This window comes from Rissa tridactyla, chromosome Z (assembly GCF_028500815.1).
Source record: "Rissa tridactyla isolate bRisTri1 chromosome Z, bRisTri1.patW.cur.20221130, whole genome shotgun sequence".
Classification (NCBI taxonomy): domain Eukaryota; kingdom Metazoa; phylum Chordata; class Aves; order Charadriiformes; family Laridae; genus Rissa; species Rissa tridactyla.
This window is the reverse complement of record NC_071497.1, coordinates 84,335,981-84,356,488: the sequence shown is the minus strand read 5'-3', so window position 1 is coordinate 84,356,488 and position 20,508 is coordinate 84,335,981. Positions and strand designations below refer to the sequence as shown.

Genomic DNA, 20,508 nt, shown 5'->3' with positions numbered 1-20,508 from the left:
ACACAAGAGGAACCAGGTTAAAAAGACAGTTTGTTGCCCGTTCGGTGGGAAAAATCCTTGCTGGATATAGGGATGCCATCTGTAGGTACCGGGATGCTGGCAGGGTCGCTCAACGGGTTAACGCATTAATTTATGAGATCCTCCGGTGGGGCTGAGCCGTTGCCATCGCGGTCCCAAGAGAAAGGGACAAACAAGCTCCTACAAAACAGGAGCATCTGCTGGGAGCAGATGGGGGGGCGAGCGGTCCAGCCCTAGGCGCCAGCAGCACAGGGGGGGGATCGCGTTGATCCCGATTTATCACACCCCGGCAGAATAATTCCCCAGCTCGCCGGTGCTCGGCAAGCCGAGCTCCTTACATCCGAGGATCGGATTAGTCTGAAAGGTGCCAGAGAGACATAAATCCAGCTCTGGAGCAAGCGTTTCATTAAAGTTTCTTTTTTTTTTTTTTTTTTTTAATTAATGGTAAATTATCTAGAAACGGCTGATGGAAAATATTTGATGGGCTAGGACTGGAGCTGGGTAATGTTACATTGTCAACTATATATATCGATATATTGATATTATCAACACTGTATCATCAACCGTGTATCAATCTATCATATCGATGTATTAATACATCAAGATAGATCCGTATTACTCCATAAAATCCATATATTATCCAATATACCATACTGCTATTGATAACGCATCATGTAGAAATACCATCAACCCCCCCTTATTTCCCACCAAGGCAACTCCAATGAGGTTTTTGTGCTTCATACCCGGGTCTGTCTCCAGTCAGGGGTATCAAGCCCAAATGTATCACAAATATTCCCAATTTAGGGCTTGACCAAAGGATTGCAGGAATCTGTGGTGAATGCATCTGATTATTTTGGTCGGAAAAAGAAACTATGCTCGGAGAAAGTCAAAGTCCTTCACTATCAGAAAGGAAATGTTAAATTATTGAATTTCACGTAGCACTTTGCTTTTGACCTGTAGAGATCTGTCGCCTTTTGCCCCATCGAGACAATTTTAATAGATGTGCAGTTTGGGGCTGAGCAAATCCCTTCGACGCATTTTTCCGTGCTCCAGCCCGTGAACTCAGTCACCCGCACCCCCTGCTCAGTCTTTGCATTTCATTTCTTCCCAGCTTTCCACGACGGGCATCGTGCTCCAGTCACGCCGAGACTGGCTACATGCTCCTGGAAAGCACTTTGGGACTCTTTGGAGATAGGAGATATATTATTTATCCTACATTCGGGCTACGAAGAGGTGAATACGAAGCCAGTTGTTATTGCCCGTGACGCTCCAGTATAAATCAGTCTACTGGGTCTGTTGGTAGGGGTGGAAATGCTGGGGGAAGAGAAGAAAGCAAGTTGGAAGAGTCCTTCCTAACCCAGAAGGACGTCATCATCCTCAATTTTTGGGTAACACCCGGCTGTTCCCCGGCCATCGCTCCTGGACTTTACTTTGGATTTCTTAGCCTTGCTCAGCCAAACGGGGAAAGACACAAGAAGGACCTGGCACGGGAAGAGCGGGATGCGCGGAGGGTTTAGAGCCCCCTCCAGCCCCTTGCTGCCAAATCTGGGACCGGTGCCGACCGCAATTTGTCTCCTCCCGCTTTTATACTCGCTTTGGAAAGAAATCGATTGGAAAAAAATCACCGCCTGGTACACGCAATGGGCAGATGCGTCTGCCACCCAAGGGCTTTGTAGGGGAAAGCGGAGAAGAAGCGGGCCCAGGGAGAGATGCTGGGTTTGATACGCGCCCAGAGCAATGACAGGAGCAAAACCGGACCAGCGACTTTGCAGAATTATCTTAGGTTACGTTAAATATTGATTTTCGTTATTTTTATTTTGCTTTTTATTTCCCTGCTTGCTGTCTTGCCCAAAAGCCAACTCAGCCCGCGCAAGGTACAGGCAGCCAGGCACAGCGTCCAAGGGATGATCTCCAACAAGAGTAGAAGGGCAAGAAGATGTGTCAAAAATTGGAGTGACGCTGGGCACCAAATACGTTCAGAGAACAGAGAAGTGAAAGGAGAGCTTTGTCCATGCCACAGATGACACGTGTGCGTGAAGGAACAGCCAAATGGAAACGCGTATTAAATTAAGGACGGAAATCCATGGTTTCAGCCCCATGTGGCCTGTCTCCAGAGAGGCAGAAAGACGGAGGTCCGTGTGACACCCTCCCCAGAAAGCAACCCCTCTTTTGATGGTGGCACTACGGTAAAACACGCTACCCCCAGCAGACCATGGGCAGTTGAGGACAGTCCTGTTTCCCGTTATCACGGACCAGGTATCAGAGCCACTGCTTTTTTCTCCCCTCAAACTTTGCTTTCGCTGATGGTTTTGGAGTAGAACAATCAACCAGTGCTACGTGTACCAATAAACTCAGAATCACAGACTGGCAGGGGTTGGAAGGGACCTCTGGAGATCATTTAGTCCAACCCCCTGCCAGAGCAGGGTCACCCAGAGCAGGTGGCACAGGAACGCGTCCAGGCGGGTTTGGAATGTCTCCAGAGACGGAGACTCCACCGCCTCTCTGGGCAGCCTCTTCCAGGGCTCTGCCACCCTCAAAGGAAAGAAGTTCCTTCTCAGGTTTAGAAGGAACTTCTTATGCTCAAGTTTGTGCCCATTAACTCTTGTCCTGTCCCCGGGCACCACTGAGAAAAGCCTGGCCCCATCCTCCTGACACCCCCCCTTTAAGTATTTATAAGTGTTGATAAGATCCCCCCTCAGTCGTCTTTTTTACAGACTAAAAAGACCCAGATCCCTCAGCCTTTCTTCATAAGAGAGGTGTTCCAGTCCCCTCATCATCTTGGTAGCCCTTTGCTGTCCCCTCTCCAGCAGTTCCCTGTCCTTCTTGAACCGGGGAGCCCAGAACTGGACACAGTACTCCAGATGTGGCCTCATCAAGGCAGAGTAGAGGGGGAGGATGACCTCCCTCCATCTGCTTGCCACACTCTTCCTGATGCAGCCCAGGATGCCACTGGCCTTCTTGGCCACAAGGGCACATTGCTGCCTCATGGTCATCCTGTCGTCACCCAGAATAATTAGCAAAGACACAAATTATTTAAGTCTGGGTTGCAATCAGAAACCAGGTGATGCAACCAACAGCCCAGTCAGGGACCATGACTTAACTTGATAACGTCAGGTGCTGAGATGGACTTCAGCCGAAAAGAGCAGCAAAGACCCTCCACCGTAAGACCCTCCACCGTAAGACCCTCCACGTTCACTTCTCTTCATGCCATGAGGATGCTGCCGCAAGTCACCCACCCATTTCACAGACGGGCCCTCGTGTGAGAGATGGTAATTCCACGTACAGCTCAAGAAACAGGAATGAAGAGCAGCTTGACAACGCCCTCAGTGCCACGTTTTCTATGGTAACCACTAAAGATGTGCACAGACAAAATAGCAGGTACGCTTCTGTTGTCCTCTCATCAACTGCCTTCAAAATGAATTTGGTAACAGCTCAGCTCCTGTCCAAATGCGTGGTAAGATCAGGCAGGGTGAAGCTGCAGGTATCTACCCAATTAATTTTATCTCATTACCTGCAACATGTTGAGGAGCAGACTCCGGAATTTGGTTCCTTCCACCATGAAAAGGGCCATTTTGTCACAGAGCTTGGCTGCCGTGGAAGCAAAGCTGCGGTCTGTCACCGCTTTCTGGTAGATGGTCTTGACTATCTCCCCTAGCATTTCCTCAGAGTTGGTAGAATTCTGGGCTTCCTCCATAAAGGTGGTGAGTTTGGAGTCAACATCACTGCTGTTGTTCCTCATACTGTTGAGGATTTCAATTAATTTGTCCATTTTGTTCTTTTCAGGATTGGTGGTTTCCACCGTGACTTCGTCCTGGTCCGTGAAAAGGGAAAGACAAGGCATCTGTTACACAAGGAAAAAACAGATATATCAGCCCTTGTCCTTCCGCAAACAGCAAAGGGGGAAGGGGATTGGGGAGACATATAAACAGACATAGAAAAAGCAAAGCATCGTTTAAAGGTACAACGGTGTCATCTCAGCACTGAAAACCACAAGTGAATGAGTCTTGCCCCATAAATGTTCTCTTTCTCCGTTTCCCACAGCACTTAATCCCAGAGTCCTCCCCCTTGGCTCAAGGAGAAGATGGGCTCCACGCTCCTGAGCCAGGAGGCCAAGGTCAGACCACTCCCGACTGCCTTCGGCATCTCGGACAGGTTTCTGGAGGTGTCTGCAACATGGTGATAATGGATATATTTTTGCCTCTATTTCGAAAGCGCGCTGATGTTTGCAAAATGCTCAGAGAACCGTCCTACAAAAATACCTACTTTTTAAAAAGATACATTTCACCTTCTAAACTGAGATCAAAGATGTCACATCCTCCCGGCATTAGAAAAACAAGATCTTAACTTTTCCATCTCTGGACTGTTACACTTCTCACTTCGTGCCGCTACCGTCGAATTTATCGCTTCTGTTCAACATTTAATGAGGCATTTGTCCCTTTTCCCCAGCGGAAGGCGTGCATCCTGCTCGTTACAGTCTGCTCCCTTCCCTTCTTCTAGTTGAATACAAAATGTGCCAGACAACACGAACCTGGGGCAAAATTTTTTGGCCAACCCCGGCCCCAACTAGCAGTTGGATGCTGTCCAAAACTCCCATCGGGAGGACCAGTTGTGTTGACTACACCCACCCAAGAGTGGGTGCTTATGTGCTGCGTTTCTTAGAAAGTTATAAATTCGCAGGGCAGGCATTAAAATGAATACTCTGAAAGTCTCTGCTCTACTCCCATTGCTTTAAAGAACATAAAAATAACTAACAAAATCTCTTCCTCCCCCTCATGCCACGTACATAAATAGTAAATGCACATGCACTCAAAGGTATACATTTCCAACACGCACTCCCATGGAATTGTATATGTTCAGGTTATTTTTGCTACGTATTTTGGAAACCTCGTTGGACATACCCCCAGGGGCGCATTTTCCAGTCTGACAAAAGAATCTCGAGAGAAAGAATCGGAGTTTCACAGGGGGCAAATGCAGATATCATCTCTGAATTCCTCACAAATCTGAGGCTGAATATTGTTTCCAAAAAGGATTTCTCCTCCGTCACTTGCATGCAATAGTTTTGTTATTGTTGGGTTGTTGGAAGGAAGGGGGAAAGATAAGGGCGTTTCAATTCATTGCTGAGATAAATGGATATCGGCTTTTAAGTAGCTGACTCCAACTACTCAGCACTCAAAAGGCAAAGCTCTGTAACTGTGGAGACAAACTGCCTTTTGTGGAGACAAACTGCCTTTTTTAGGCCTCCTTGCAAAGCACATGAGCTCTGCAGAGCAGGAGGCAGTCAGTTGCGATGAGCTGCTGGGGAAGGTGCACCCGCGTTGCAGCTCACGCGTGCACCAGCCTTCCCCAGGGGTCTTTGCGTGGGTGGGGGGAGAGTTCCCAGTCCTTCTTGGAGAACTCCAGCTGGTAGCAACCTCAACCAAGAAGCATTGTGTCAATAAATGGCCCCCTGAAGAAGCACAAAGACACTTCAAGAGAAGTGTTGACGCTGAGAGATTAAGATAAGTTGGGTGCACTCATGGAAAGGTCCCTTGAGCCCACCCTCCCCTTTGTATGGAGAATGGCCAACAGCCAGACTCTTGGAAAAAGGGAAACTCAACGTTTCCCTAAGAAATAATACCTTTTCTTTTAGTCTCCTCCGCAGCCTGTCTTTGGAAGACTGAAGCAAATTGATCTTGGGTCTTTCCCCAATGCGCTCGTGAATACTGTCTTTCCGCTTGGTCTCCGACTCCTGGATGTACTGCTGAGACTGCTTCTCCACAGCCTCCGGGCCTCGGTGCGTCTCCGCAGGAATATGCACCGTGCAGACCGAGGTGTCCTCGATTTTCAAATTCTCAGTCTCTTTGGCGTTTCTGTGCGTTTCTTTGTCGTTGGGCGAGTGTTTCTGGTTGTGGTGCCATCTCCGGTTCTGGCTGTAGCCGTGGTGGCCCGTCCTGCCTGAGGAGTGAGGGGCCTGGCCTCCTTGGTAGAGTTTCTGGTGGTCCCTGTTGTGTTTGGTGCCACCTTGCTGATGATCTGCGTGCTGTTGAGGCTTGTTCCCACCGGGAAGTCTCTGCTGTCTCCTGGAAAGTCAAAGGAAGTCGTTAGTACACCCTTTCCCGCGTGGTCCTGTTTGGTCAACACATCTTCTATCCCACCAAACAGCCTGGCCCTTGGTGGGTGGGCTCTGGGGGTCTCCCTAGCACAAAAGGGGAGCCAATTTCTTGGCGTCTAACACAACCTAGTACCAACTCACGCCTCTCAACCTCTTTCGATAACAGGCATATTTCAGCAGCAAATTTTCACGAACAGTTAGACAACTTGTCTTTGGAGGAAAATCTCTCCCAGCTCTCTGTGTTTTCTGTGTTGCTTCCACATTAAACCAGGGAAGACCTGGTGAGTCCCAGCTCAGCAGCGGGAACTCAGGCAGGCAAGAAATATCAGGAGATATTTTCTTTGAAGATCTAAGGAGCTTCCAATACCCCTGGCCTGCAGCATTCCTTGCTCCCCTTTGCTTACCACCTCTGCTGTACCAACACCCCATTGGTTCGCAGTACATCATTTTAAGCGTATCAGGAATTTCTAAGAGAGCAAAAAAAGCTAAAAAGCAAACTACCAAGTAAAAAAGGTGGCCAGACCAAATGCTTTCTTTATGCACGTCCTTCATCATTGCTAAGCTGGAAGAGGACGTGCACATGGATGAACAAGCTGAGGACCACCCGCGGCTCTGGCAGCGTGGAGAGCCAGGACCACTAACTCTGGATAGGAGGCTAGGTGAATACGGCTCCAAGGGGATAACATGGAAATTCAACAGGCATAAAGAGGAGGAATTGCCCGCAAATGGTTTGCTTGAGAGACTACAGCAGCTCTCAAGGGGTGAGCAAGCCCCTGTGTGCCGGCTGTAACCGGTAGCTGAGATGGCAGGTCCCCAAAAAACAATGGTTGAATGGAAGAAATCATAGAATGGTTTGGGTTGGAAAGGACCTTAAAGACCATCTAGTTCCAACCCCCCTGCCCTAGGCAGGGACACCTCCCACCAGACCAGGTTGCTCCAAGCCCCATCCAACCTGGCCTTGAACCCCTCCAGGGATGGGGCAGCCACAGCTTCTCTGGGCAACCTGGGCCAGGGGCTCACCACCGTCACAGCAAAGAATTTCTTCCTCAGATCTCATCTCAATCTCCCCTCTTCCAGTTTAAAACTGTTTCCCCTCATCGTATCATTACACTCCCTGAAACAGCCCCTCCCCATCCCTCCTGTAGCCCCCTTCAGGTACTGGAGGCCGTTAGAAGGTCTCCCCGGAGCCTTCTCTTCTCCAGGCTGAACAACCCCAATTCTCTCAGCCTGTCCTCAGAGGAGAGCAGCCTCGGACATTTCGGATTTCCACACAGGCTGCAGTGTGGCTCTCCCCAGCGGAGAAGGTTGAGCTGGCAAGCCATTGTTGAGGATTCAATTAAGATGGAGATCCATCCATGGAGATGGTCTCCGTGAAGATGGAGATCGGCTGCCTTCACCTGGGATGGCACAGGGTTAACCCTAAGCACGGCGGCAGCTCCCTGCCTGCTTGCTGCCTCTTTAACACTCAATATTGGCTCTGAGAGCACACGGGATGCTTTAATTCTCGGCTCCTTACAAGGCTGCTGGGAGCAGCGCTGGAGGCTCACCAGGGACATCTCCCCAGCATCGTTCCCTGAAACAGGGAAACAACCGTGAGCGCTGCAGCGACCACATTGGTTTGCACCCATTATAATCCCCCTGCTCAGCCTCATCCCTTACCCGAAACCCCCGCCGCCGTTCGGATAAATAGCAGCCTTTATTTTAAACCCGCCGCATAGCAATTAATTTTATTTTCATCATCCGCACCGCTCGCCTAAATGCATTCGGCCGAGGGAAGCGGCCATTCACAAATACATTTCAATGGTCAGCGGCTAAACAGTCTCCAACCCTGCCTGCCAAAGCCATCTGCCCGTCAAATCTGTATTCCTTGGCATCCCCGGGAGTTAAAACCTATTTTCCGAGGCCAACTGGCTCTTAACCATAAAGAGCGAGGGCTCGCGTTTGGCCACCGCGGGGCGAAGAGGCTTGTTCGCGGCGGCAGCGGAAGGAATTTGTGTTTCGTCTCAGACCACCGGATCCGCTTTTCTGAGATATTCAACATGGATTTATTTTACTTTATTTTTTTTTTATTTTTAAAAAAAAAAAAAAAAACAAGCTGAATGGCAGGGAGTTAAAAAAAAAATAATAATAAAATAAAAGGAGCCGGGGGAAGCTTTCCTGTTTGCTGGAGCTTACGAGGATTTTATGAGGACAGATTCTCCACATCAAGTTTTCCTGGCGTTTCTTTGTTTCCTCTCAGTAACGCAATCGCATAAACCGCTCTGTAAAGAGCGACGCTTATTAAAAGGGGAATGTCAAAATAAAAGTTAGTGAAAAACCTTTCTCTAGTACCGAGCCCTCAAATGCTTAAGCGGGCAAGAGTTTTTGCTGCTATAATTCAGCTTTCCGTGGTTTTGTTCTTTTCTCCTCTCGACCGCCTGAGTTTAACCGTTTGGGTGCGCTTTCAGCCTTGGGTTATGAGCCAGACAGGCTGCTACTGTCTTCAAGCTGCAAACATCGCACAGAAATGCTGAAAGTTGGACACGGACGCAGCTATAATTTAAGCAGAGCCAAGGCAAAACGCCTGGAAATGAGCTGGGAACCAACCTCCGCTGTAAATTCCTGCGAGAAACGCACGCCGGGATGTTGTTTTTTTTTTTTCCTAAAGACGTATTGATATTCTAAACCAAACTGTTTCTGTTTAAGGGCTGGGAAAGAATAATTAATAATAATAAAAATAATAAACAAAAAGGTTGAAGATTAAAAACACCCAACACTTTGGCCAATGTGGAACGTGCAAGATATTGTTCGGTTTGGGGCTTTTGCAATAAGACAGGGAGAGGACGGGGAGCTCCGTCCCCGTAAAGGACGGCTAAAAGGCAACAAACAAGCTCCACGACAAGGGGCAGAGCAAACACGAACCAAAGCTCCGCAGTCACCGACCACAGGACAGAAAACACCAGAGTTAAACAAGTGAGGGGGAAAAAATTTGCAAGAAATAAAAGGCAAAGGAAGGAGAATGGCAAACAAGAAGCCACGTCCGTGACTTGGCAGCAGGCAGGGGTCTAGAGGATCATCCAGCATTCAGGCAAAGACTTGTTGTGCGCTTTTATCTTCCCAACACCCCGGCGAGGAAGAAAAGCCAAGAAGAAATAGAACTCGGCGGCGAAGAAGAGCCAAAGTGAGGAGAACGGGGCCCGGTTCTTAATGCTTTTTTCACTGCACAGCAACGCAAAGCTGGGGAGATTGGGTTGTCCCCTCCCTGAGGAGAAGGACTTGGGGTGTTGGGGTGGATGAGAAGCTCAACGTGAGCCGGCAATATGCGCTGGCAGCCCAGAAAGCCAACAGTATCTCGGGCTGAAAACCAGCAGCGTGGCCAGCAGGGCGACGGGGGGGATTCTGCCCCTCTGCTCCACTCTGGGGAAACCCCACCTGGAGTACTGCGTCCAGCTCTGGAGTCCTCAGCACAAGAAGGACACGGAGCTGTTGGAGCGGGGCCAGAGGAGGCCCCGGAGATGCTGGGAGGGCTGGAGCCCCTCTGCTGGGAGGACAGGCTGAGAGAGCTGGGGGGGTTCAGCCTGGAGAAGAGAAGGCTCCGCGGAGACCTTCCAGCCCCTTCCAGTCCCTCAAGGGGCTCCAGGAAAGCTGGGGAGGGACTCTGGATCAGGGAGGGGAGCCATGGGACGAGGGGGAACAGTTTTAAACTGGAAGAGGGGAGATTGAGATGAGATATTGGGAAGAAGTTCTTTGGTGTGAGGGTGGTGAGCCCCTGGCCCAGGTTGCCCAGAGAAGCTGTGGCTGCCCCATCCCTGGAGGGGTTCAAGGCCAGGTTGGACAGGGCTTGGAGCAACCTGTTGTGGTGGGAGGTGTCCCTGCCCAGGGCAGGGGGGTTGGAACAAGATGATCTTTGAGGTCCCTTCCAACGCAAGCCATTTTATGATTCTATATCTCATCCTTGCTCTCAGGTGCGACTGAGATGCTGGGGAAGGAGCAAGATGGGGACCAGGGCACCCCACCAAACACACCCATTGTGAGTTGAGTTGAGTTGAGGGAAACAACCTGCTGCTTTCTTGAGGACAGGAAAGCTGAGATGGTGGCTTGGGGTGACCACGTAGGAACCCAAAGGCACTCCCCAGCCCAGGGTTTTAGGCGCGCGATTCCAAAGGGAGGAACAGCTTGAATCACACAGCCACATCTCCAAGAAAAGGAAAGATTCACCCCAGAAAAATACCACAGCTACTGGGAAATCCTTCTTCTGTCCCTCTCTGGTCATCCTTTGCTATAAGGACACGGCACCTTGCAGAGGACCTTAGTTCGGCTACAAGAAAAAGCATCTAGATAGCACAATGGTCTCTCACCTCTTGACTCTGTCTAACGTTAAATAACTATTTTCTCTTCAAAGGCCAAATTCTGATTCAGCTCAAAACTCCCCCTGACTTCAGTGGGACCAGGGATTTGGCCACCGGTCAACGTAGAAACTAAAGCGACATTCAGAGTCACAAGAGAAGTGCAGAAGTACTAAAAACCAAGGGGAGAGAGTCAGGGTTGCCAAGCTGGAAATAGGACGGTATCGCTTCTGCTATCATTTCTCCACCAATTTTTTTTTTATTTAATTAACTAAACGAGATACCTTTCAACAGAATTTAGATCTGACAAATGTCTGCTCTGTCAGAGGAGCCTACGCAAACAAACCTAAGGCTTCAGCTGTCTCGGTGATTATCAGCCTACGTGCTCAGAAACATGGGATTCCTGCAAGTTTTTACTACATCGTTTTGTCCCAAGGAAAGGGGCTGGAAGGCACAAGGCTGGGGAAAGTAACTCCAGACACGTGGACAGCTGTAGTCTAAAAACACAGTTGCTCCGTCCCGTCAGCCCTGCTCATATCCCTCCTCGCCCCCGCCGAACGAGACAAGTCCTCCGAGAGCCCCCACCATTTGTCTGGCATGTGGGAAGCCGGAGGACAACGCGGGGTTACATTCTCCTGGTGGTCGCGCGGAGATTTGGTTAGGCAATCCCTGCAAATACTGAGAGGTAAGGAGCTACATCTCCAACGGCACTCGTGACATCTACCCCGCGGCGCGGAGCATCCCATCCGGCCAAACAGACCGAGATCTCGTCCGTGGGCTCAGGAACAGGGTGCTCTGGGCATCCGGGCTCTTGCTTCTGAAGAGCCTGCCTGGACATCATGCTTGTCCTCAATCCCAGGTAACTCTCCCATGGGACAAACCCTCCTGGAGACGCTAAGCGCCTCGCAGGGGAGGGATGATGGTTTTGTCCTGCTTTCGTGCAGAGCCTGATATCTGGCGGGCACGGCCAGGGCCACCCAGCAATCAACAACTGATCCGGAGTTGCAGCCACTTGGGCAAGAAGTTGAGAACAAAGAGCGGTGCCACGGCCGAAGTCAAACCTTCCGCATCCCCTTCATCCTCCTGGTGCTTGAATGAAAACGTTCCTTGCTGCATTTTGCGGACAGAGAGTTTCTCTCCATCCTGTCTTCTGCCCAGGCAGGACCTCATCTCTGTGCCAGGGTCGGCCCCAGCAGTACGACGCTAAGCCTCAGGAGTATCACACGATCAGCTTTGCTATTACCATGCCTGCCAATTAATTAGCAATTGCCATTACAAGGGCCAGATTGAGACCTGCTGCAGAAATGGACTCTGTGGGACCTTCCACTCCCATGAGAGCTCCAAATCCCACTCATCCATGGCACCCCCCAAAGCTGGAAGAGCAGAGCGCCCCCCAGGGCTCATGGCGATGGCACCTGCAAACAGAGGACCGGCGGAGCTGGCTCTAAGGGATGAAGGGCCACCTCTCCTCACCTTCTTTTTGAAGATCCCACAGTAATGTTCCAGTGAGAGGGAGGGAAATGAAATAAAACTTTGAGAGTCGCCCCTGACAAGAGTTAAATTCACAAAGATGGATAGTAACGGGGTTCTCCCCTGCTGTGCGAGCTACCTGCCCAGGATACCCGGCATGACAAGGGAAAGGGCAGGAAGAAGCAAAGTCCTCTGAAACATTCCCTGAACGAACCAATTTCTCCAGGCACAGCCTTTCGGAACTAAGCATATTCCAGCCAGATCGGATAACTGGTCCACAAATAACTGGACTGGTATCGCCAAGCAGGCGTTGCCGGGGGAGTTTGGGCATGGCAACGATGCTGCGGTCAAAACTACCCGTCATCACTGGCTTTGGGCACCTAAGGGACGTCGTGGTCCAAAGTGGAGGGTCAGAAGGATCCCAGTTAGAAGCCGGTGGAATTTTACAGCGTCTAAAACTGGTCCTGGAGGTCTAATTCTGCTCTGGGAGGTCAATGGGAATATTGCTATTAATATAATGAGGAGGAAGGTCTGAAATTCTACTCTAGATGCCTGACTCCCCCCAAAAGTATTCTTCACCAAGCCTACCTCCACCAAAGGCACTCTGATGTCTTACGTGCATGTAGAGTGATAACTCAGCGTTGCTTCGGTGCAGGGAGCACCACAGCCCAGCCAAGGCCGTTTTCTATCCTCGTTAGGATCGAGAGTGGGAAACAACCAAATAAGCTTGACGGTTCCGCCCAATTTAATCAAAAACCTCAAAACCCCACAGAAAGCAACAACCACCAGCTCCAAGGATGAAGAACACAGGACTCGTGTGTGTTTTCCCTTTGGCTTTCTCTCTCCAACTGGTTTCACTTGGCTCCAGTTTCATTTTTGTTTGCATTTTTCTCAGATGAGAAGGGAACAAGATGTCATGTTCGCTCCCGAAAACAAAAATGAAATTATTCACACTTCTTTTATGCCTTTCTGTTACTAGGGTTAAAGTCTATCCCGATCACTAGACCCAGCCCATGCGTCTGGATGGACGTGGCATTTTGGAAGCGTAGAAAATCCACCCGTCAAAATGCTGATGACCAGGATCTAAAATCATCTTTGAACACGTTGGGACGCAACGCATGCTTTAGGTCTTAGATGTACGCATCCTTGAAAACATACAATAAACTCTAGAAGACAAGCACAGCCAACAAAAACAACACTATGAGGGCAGAGATGTTTTTGATGAATCTCACAGCATCTGGCTGCTGGGAAAAGCATGATGAAACCTTCAGAGGAGCCGCCTGGGAACCTGGGAACAACTCCTCTTGTCATCGCCTTGGTCTTGGGGTGCAGCCACTGCAGACAAGCCTCCCTTGGGCCTGGACATCATGCCTGGTTTTATCACCATATAACCAGGCTCACTGTAAACCACCATGGTAGCATGGATTTTTAACGGTGAGGGTGGTGGTTGCCCAGAGAGGTGGGAGATGCCCCATCCCTGGAAACATTCAAGGTCGGGTTGGATGCGGCTCTGAGCAACTTGGTCTGGTTGAAGATGTCCCTGCGCATGGCAGGGGGGTTGGACTAGATGGCCTTGAAAGTTCCCTTCCAAGCCAAACCGTTCTGTGATTCGATGATTGAAGGGCTTCACACAGAGACACCCAAGGCGCTCACGCAGTAACGCGTCCAAAAAAATGGGTGTAGGATTGACGCAAAGCGTGGTTCATCACACTATCTTCTGCTAGTTGGCCTTTCCAAACACCGGAACAGACCTGATTTCTCCCTGCGCCTTCCTGCAGCATCACTGCACACCATCAGTGTCCCCTACTTCCTACACCATCATTGTCCCCTGCTTCTCGCACCATCAGCGTCCACTACTTCCCACACCAGTGATGGACACCCCAACTCACAGGACCACCAGATGAGCACCCAGTCTGCAGGCAGGAGCAGAGACAGTGCTGCTAGGCTGAAAGGACACGGCACAAAGTCCATGGGCACAGAACGAGCGGAGCACTGAAGGGCAAACTTGTCTTCTGCCGAAGTCCAATGAAAGTCCTCGCATACTGCAACGCTTGGCCGCACAGGCTGCCTGAGTCAGCTATTTTCTTCTAAGCTTCATGGAAATGAATCTTCAGGAGGAATTTAAGTAGCTGTTTTGCAACACCAGCTTGGGAAAGACATCCCAAGTACAGATGGCATGCGAGATAGCTCCAAAACAGCTCTTTAAATGCTTTGTTGGATCTCCCACAAGTCATTAGGGACGTCCAGATGGAGGCCTTGGTTGCACAGACCGGGCAACCAGCGAGGAAGACACCCCCTGGACTTCAAGGCTGACTGCCCAGACTGGTGTAGAAATCCCTGCAGTGATTTCATGTAGAAATTGCTTGGAAACGGTTCTCTTCATAAACTACATTGCTTGGAATTATGGTTTTTTGGATTCTTAACGTACTGTAAACACGATTGCAAAAACTACATGAAAACCATAGGAAAATACAGCGACAAGGAACTGCACCCGGTTTAGTTGAAACAGTTTAAAGCTGAAAGATACAACCATGGGACATGACGTTTCCCAAACATCTGCTGAGCGCAAATACGCGCTGATCCCGGACTACTGGTAAGAATGCGAGTTGAGTGAATAAAGACTCATCTTTTACTACTTCGCAATAAAAGAGCTTATATCGCAGACTCCAGGCTGCCTCCTTTAAAAATACACCAAGGCTCATCGGTTATCCCGAGATCTGATAATCCTCCGAGAGATATAAACTTTAAACTCGTGCCAAGATGCACAGACACGGCCCATCACCGTCCCTCCATGGTCCCGTCTCTCAAGAGACATCCTAAATAGTACGTGCGAGCCCCCACCTGCTGCCTTTTTGTTCAGCTGTCTTCCTTTAGAACCTCTGTGACTTTGACCTGCAAGCAAGGAGACGTCCTAAGTTGTTTTTTTTTTTTCCATATCCTATTTATACCAGTGCTTTCTAGTGAAGAAATAAATGTCTTTTCTGTAGAAGCTAAGGCAAGATTTGACAGGATCTCCTAACAGCTGTCCAGACACATGAGCTGACCCAAAGTCAACGGCAAGCAATAACTTCCGACACTGGGATCTGCTAAAACACCAACCCAAGGAGCAGAGATGCTTTGGATTTCTGTGTGCCAGAAGCCTTTATCAAATAAACTTTATTAAATAAACTTCTTTAAAAACAATGCAGCACGCTCTAGCATTTAGCGTAGAGCTTTGGGAGCTAGGATCCACCTGGACATTGACTTACTGCAACCCAGTGACAACCCTAAGCAGTTCCCCAAACATTTACCTAAGTCCATCCCATTGTCAAAAGAAGAGTTGTCTCCTCTTGACCCCGTTCCTACCACCTCTCTCCATGCTAAGGCTCACATGGACGTGCTGAGCTACGCCAGGGTCTGAACCACTCCGAAAATTTACTTTCTCTTGGATGAGTTTTGGATGGGAACAGGTTGCCCGGGTGGAGGAACAGAGCTGGGTCACCTTCCGCAGCTCCAAGTAGCTGCCGGCTCTTGCTGCTTGGGCACCAGCGGCCCCCCAGCTTTAATCGGGAAAGCCGGATGATCCATAGCACGTGCACAACGCTGGGAATGGATGGAGCAATGTTAGTTTAAATGAAAGAAAGCAGCCTGTTGTCCACTCATGCCCTGGAGGCTGTCACGCTAAATAAAGACATTATCAGAGAAAGAGCAGATACTCAACGCCTTCATGCCTCTTAATGACCCCGGCACCTTCCGAATCAATCTAGGGACTCGCTTTCCCACAGATGGTCCCTTGGAGACAGACCGCTGTGGCTTTAGTAGGAATAAATGGAAACAAAACAGTTAACAAATATCCAAAAATAGAGCGTAGTTAACTTTTTTTTTTTTTAATACGGAGATGAAAAATCCCTGGGTGATTTACGTGCCAGCAGAGATATTAGCTGCATATAATAGATGCAATATTTTTAATACTAATATTTTGGGCTGAGACAAGAGTGGGAATGGAAAGTATTTCCAGTGCCTTGACTTCTTTATTTTGCAAACATCAGTTGCTAACTGGGGTCAGACAGAAATATTGTTTCTGCAACAAGAGCCCAAACAGCTCGAGCTGGCAACTTCTTCGCACACTAACCATGCCAGGAGGCCCTGCAGAGCTTCAGCACGTTGCTCCCTCCCGGGTCTTTGGGGCCAACGTCCTCAACTTGGGCTTCCAAGGAGAAGCAGTGGGTCGTAAACACTCTCCTGCCGAGAGGGTGGCTGCTTGCCGTGGCCAAAAACTGGAAGTCACCCGTGAAACCATTCAGCCACACTGTCAAAGTGCTGCCGGGCTTCTTCAAATGGGCCAGGTCTCATGGAAAGACCTCGTGTGACACAGGGAACGCCATAAGACCTTTTTTCACATAGCCTTCTGCTCGCCCTTACCTCTCAGTTCAGTTGCCACGTAACTTTGGAGAGCAATCTGATGGCACAAAGCCCTCAGCGCTCATTCCAAGCGGACCACCAGCAACGGCACACTTATATTGGAGGATTGAAAGCAGGAGAAAGAAACAAGTTGTTTCACTTCATATTCACTCCAATGACCGGCTGCTGACAACACCTCCATGAACTCTTGTTGGAAAACAACGTGTAGATGGATAAACCCATTTCCAGTACTGAGGAGCCGTGCCGGAAACACTCCACCAAAGAGAAAGCCATTTCAATAACAGATCAGTTTCCTAGTGCAGAGGAACCTGCCGCTATATTTCCTTCCCTCAATTCTGGCCGGCTGAAATAGCATCACGTAGACGGTTGTGTTTTGCACTACTCGACACTAAAAGAGCAGCCTTGAAGGACTCATGGGTGACGGGGTTCGCACATAAAAGGTTCTGGTGGCTACGGGTTCACTGCAAGGTCTGTGGCAGGGGAAGGTCCAACTAAGCCTTTTTCCTCCTTTCTGTCTTGTTTTCCTCGCAGGGAAAGGGAGCTGCTGAGAGCAGCCCTCTGCCAAAAAGCACTTTGAGGTTGATGGACAACAAAACTCCGCAGCGTTGTTTCATCTCTGGCTGTCTTCCTCGAGGACAGCTCTTGCGTTGCTTCCCTGTGACTCTTCCTACAGCTGATTGCCCCAACAGCACCCTACGTTTGCCCATGTGATGAGGACTTTTCCTGCCTAACTTTATTGGTTAAAAATAAATGTCTCATCATCAGCTACCAAAGCTACACCAATACAACCAAGAAGACCAAGGTGCCCTGGGTGGAGGCCACAAAAAAGAGCCAAGAGCTGGAACACCTCTGCTACGAGGGCAGGCTGAGAGAGTTTGCGTGTTCAGCCTGGAGAAGAGAAGGCTCTGGGGAGACCTTATTGCAGCCTTTCAATACTTAAAGGGAGCTTATAAGAAAGATGGGAACAAACTTTTTAGTTGTCCTATCGCTGTGTCCTGCAGCGATAGGACAAGGGGTAATGGTTTTAAACTTAAAAAGGCGAGATTCAGACAAGACAGAAGGAAGACATTCTTTACCCTGAGGGTGGTGAAACCTCAGCCCAGGTTGCCCAGAGAGGTGGGAGACGGGTAGAACACCCATCCCTAGAGGTGTTCAAAGCCAGGTTGGACGGGGCTCTGAGCAACCTGGTCTAGTTGAAGACATCCCCGCTCATGGCACCGGGGTTGGACTAGCTGGCCTTTAACGGTCCCTTCCAACCCAAACCATTCTATGATCCCACAGCAGGCACCGCTGAACGCTTCTGTTGATGCTCTTGCTTTCAAAATGGCAAAACCTCTTTTAAATGCTGACTCCCTCTTTGCTGAAGACAAGTGAAGAGCTAAGGTAGCATTCAACAGGCACTTAGTCTGCAGGCACAGCCACACGAGCACTTTAACTCTCACGAAACGAAACAAAGCGTCGTTCAAAAGGAGCAAAAGGAGGTATTTCTTCACATAACGCACAGTTAAAACTGTGGAGCTACGCTACAGGAAGACACGAGTACCAGGAGTTTACAAGGGTTCAAAAAGCACATTGCCAAAAATCATGAAAGGAAAACCCGTCAGGAGCTACTTGAGTAAATGTGGTCCTGCACATCCTCAAAGTGTAAATTCCTGGAGAATCACAGAATCGTTTCAGTTGGAAAGGAACTTTAAGATCGTCGACTCCAACCGTTCAGAAGAGGAGAGCCCCGCTGGGAAGTGGCATTACACGCATACCCTGTTCTTCTCACGCTCCTCCTGGTGTCCTTTGCTGGTCACCAAGCCAGGTGGCCTGGTCTGACCCATCACAGCTCTCCTCCTGCTCCTACTGAGCTTCCGACTGGCTCCAGCACACCACTAGCACATCTAATTTCAAACGGAAAACTCCTGCCCCTCTGCTGATGCGGGACGGTGTGGCAACCAGAAGATAAGGTGACTTATCTCCCAGCTGGGTGGAGGGGTTGCAGCGTAAGGCACTCCGCACGCAAAGGCAATTACCGCCGCCCAGCTCACGTGCCATAATTCATTAAGCCGCAGTAACGCAATCACCCAGCTGAGCCCTTTTAGGAACAAACCGCCGAGACAATATCGTCCTCTGGGGACCTGCAGTTCGGAGAATTAATTTAGTGTAATAACTCCCAGCGATGTTGCGGACAATCAAACCGAAAGAAATGATGATGTGTCTCCGAATTGCCTGTAACCAACCTCTCGGCTGATGCCCTGTGACCGCTGGCTCTGCTCAGGCAGGCGGGGCAAGTGCCGGCTGTTTGTTCGGGACTTTCATGCATACAAACACTTTATCCTTGAGGAACCTCATCGTGAAGGACCAGCACTCCAACGAGGAGTTCTTCACCTTGTTCTCTGGGATTCTCAGCTTCAGCCGGCACAGCTGTCTTAGCCAAAGGGTTTAGTTTTAGGTAGCCCTGTGATGACCTCAATGGACTCAATGATCCTCATGGGATCCTTCCAACTCAAGATATTCTATGATTCCTTTCTGAGATGCACCTTCGGTGAGGTTGTTCCTGTAGACGTGGCCTGTCCTTCACCACTAGTTCAAAGTTTCTAAATCTTAAGGGGGAAAAAAAAAAAAAAAAATACTTATCGGTCCTGAGTTTGCTCAGGAGAAGAGCTTTTCACCGCCACCGTTACGCAGGGTCAACTCCTCTGCACGCTGCTCAGCGTGGATGGCCACGGCATTCCCAGAGGGTTTGAGATATTCCCTCTGTGCCCCCAAAGTGAGTCTCCGTGGTGGCTCCAGCAACCCCCATCAGCTCTCACGAGGGCATGGAGAAAACTGGAGCATAAAGAAGGGGATGAAAACCTGATTTCCAGATGCTGCTCCAGGGGTTCAGACCCCTGTGCCATTAACCCTAATTATTTTGACTTGGAAATCCCACTGAGAAGGAAAACGGGTGTTTCAACCTTTTCAATTCCTTCCCTTCCCCTCTCTTTCTCCCGTTTCAACACCGTTTGTTGAGTTCTCTGAAAGCACTGCAAGTCATTTTGCTCCACGCTCGTTTTCGGCGGGTACCCAGTCCATCCAAAACATTTCGTTTTGTTCCAGCGAGGAACAGCACTTTGGCACTAAAATAACGCCTTGATATTGTTGCTTTCTTTAATAAACATCCTCTCCTCTCACTGCAAAGCTCTCAGTAAATGACCCTGGAAGAACAAAAGACATTTCTGTATTGTTTTAAGTCCTCTTCCTCTCTGAAAACCTCAATTAAAACGGTGAAAAAAGCAAACGTGTCACTACTATACTCTGTAATTATGAACTCATTTCTATTCACTCGCCCAGCAGGGGCGGTTTGTCCCGGTGACCTCCGAGAACGGGTTTCTAAGGCTTTTCCAAAATTTCACAGCCTTAAAACCGACACGTTCACGTCAGCCATAAAACACGCTCACCTTCGCCTTCACCCAAAATAACTCGCAATCTTAAAATCCAGGGTGAGGGCCGTTCCTGTGACTATTTTTATTCGTGGAAGGAGCCCTAGCGCTGGCCATGAATAGACTGGCACGGGAGGGGCTCTGCAAATAGCGCAACCCTTCAAGACAGCGTGAAAACCGCACGAACACAGGCTGTCGCCAGAGAGTTTTCAAACAAATACCTTGCCGGGCACGCTCCTGAGTGATTTTCGGGTTTTTCTACGCAATCTTTCCAGCACAAAAACCACCTGGCCTGAGGAAGACAAGCGCCATTGCGATCCCAACCCCTCGACTTGCCCACGCGACGCTTGCGGGCACAAGCGTGGAGTTTTCTTCCGGGGAAGTCTCACTGAGAAAACACTTTGCGAGACAAAACGCTGGGACAACTTGGTTATATACGCGTATAGCTTGGTTATATACGTGTAAACATGCGTCTCTTTAAGGAGAGAGTGGAAGACAAGGAGGGTAAACAACAGGGAAAAACCATTATTCTTTTTAAGAGATGAAACAGTGGCTGGGAAGATGACGCCTGACAACTCAGAATCAGACAATAACTAATGCAGAACAGCAAATTTTGACATAAAATAAAGTAATATTGGCCTTTAAATACAAGCTAGAAAACAGCTTTAAATTCACATCCAGGACTACAAGCCACACTGCTTTAGGGTCCTTGCCTGATCCTCCCGTGATTTCACATGCCCACGATGCAGCCAGGCAGATTTATTTCTTTTCTCTTAAAGTTTAAGACCAAGTCCAA

At 49.3% G+C, this 20,508-nt stretch overlaps 1 protein-coding gene across 5 annotated transcripts in view; it reads right to left on the bottom strand.

Moving 5' to 3' along the window:
* The window catches only part of LOC128902745 (CBP80/20-dependent translation initiation factor-like), a 156,093-nt gene that overhangs the window by 39,536 nt on the left and 96,049 nt on the right, over positions 1–20,508 (bottom strand). For 4 of the 5 annotated variants that reach the window (XM_054186229.1, XM_054186231.1, XM_054186233.1 and 1 more), the window contains 2 exons: positions 5,636–6,077; positions 3,530–3,859 (listed from right to left, as the gene is read on the bottom strand). In XM_054186229.1, coding sequence (XP_054042204.1) covers positions 3,530–3,859; positions 5,636–6,077 — 772 coding nt within the window. The remainder of the gene's footprint in view (positions 1–3,529; positions 3,860–5,635; positions 6,078–20,508) is intronic. The other variant, XM_054186230.1, reaches the window with a different exon arrangement.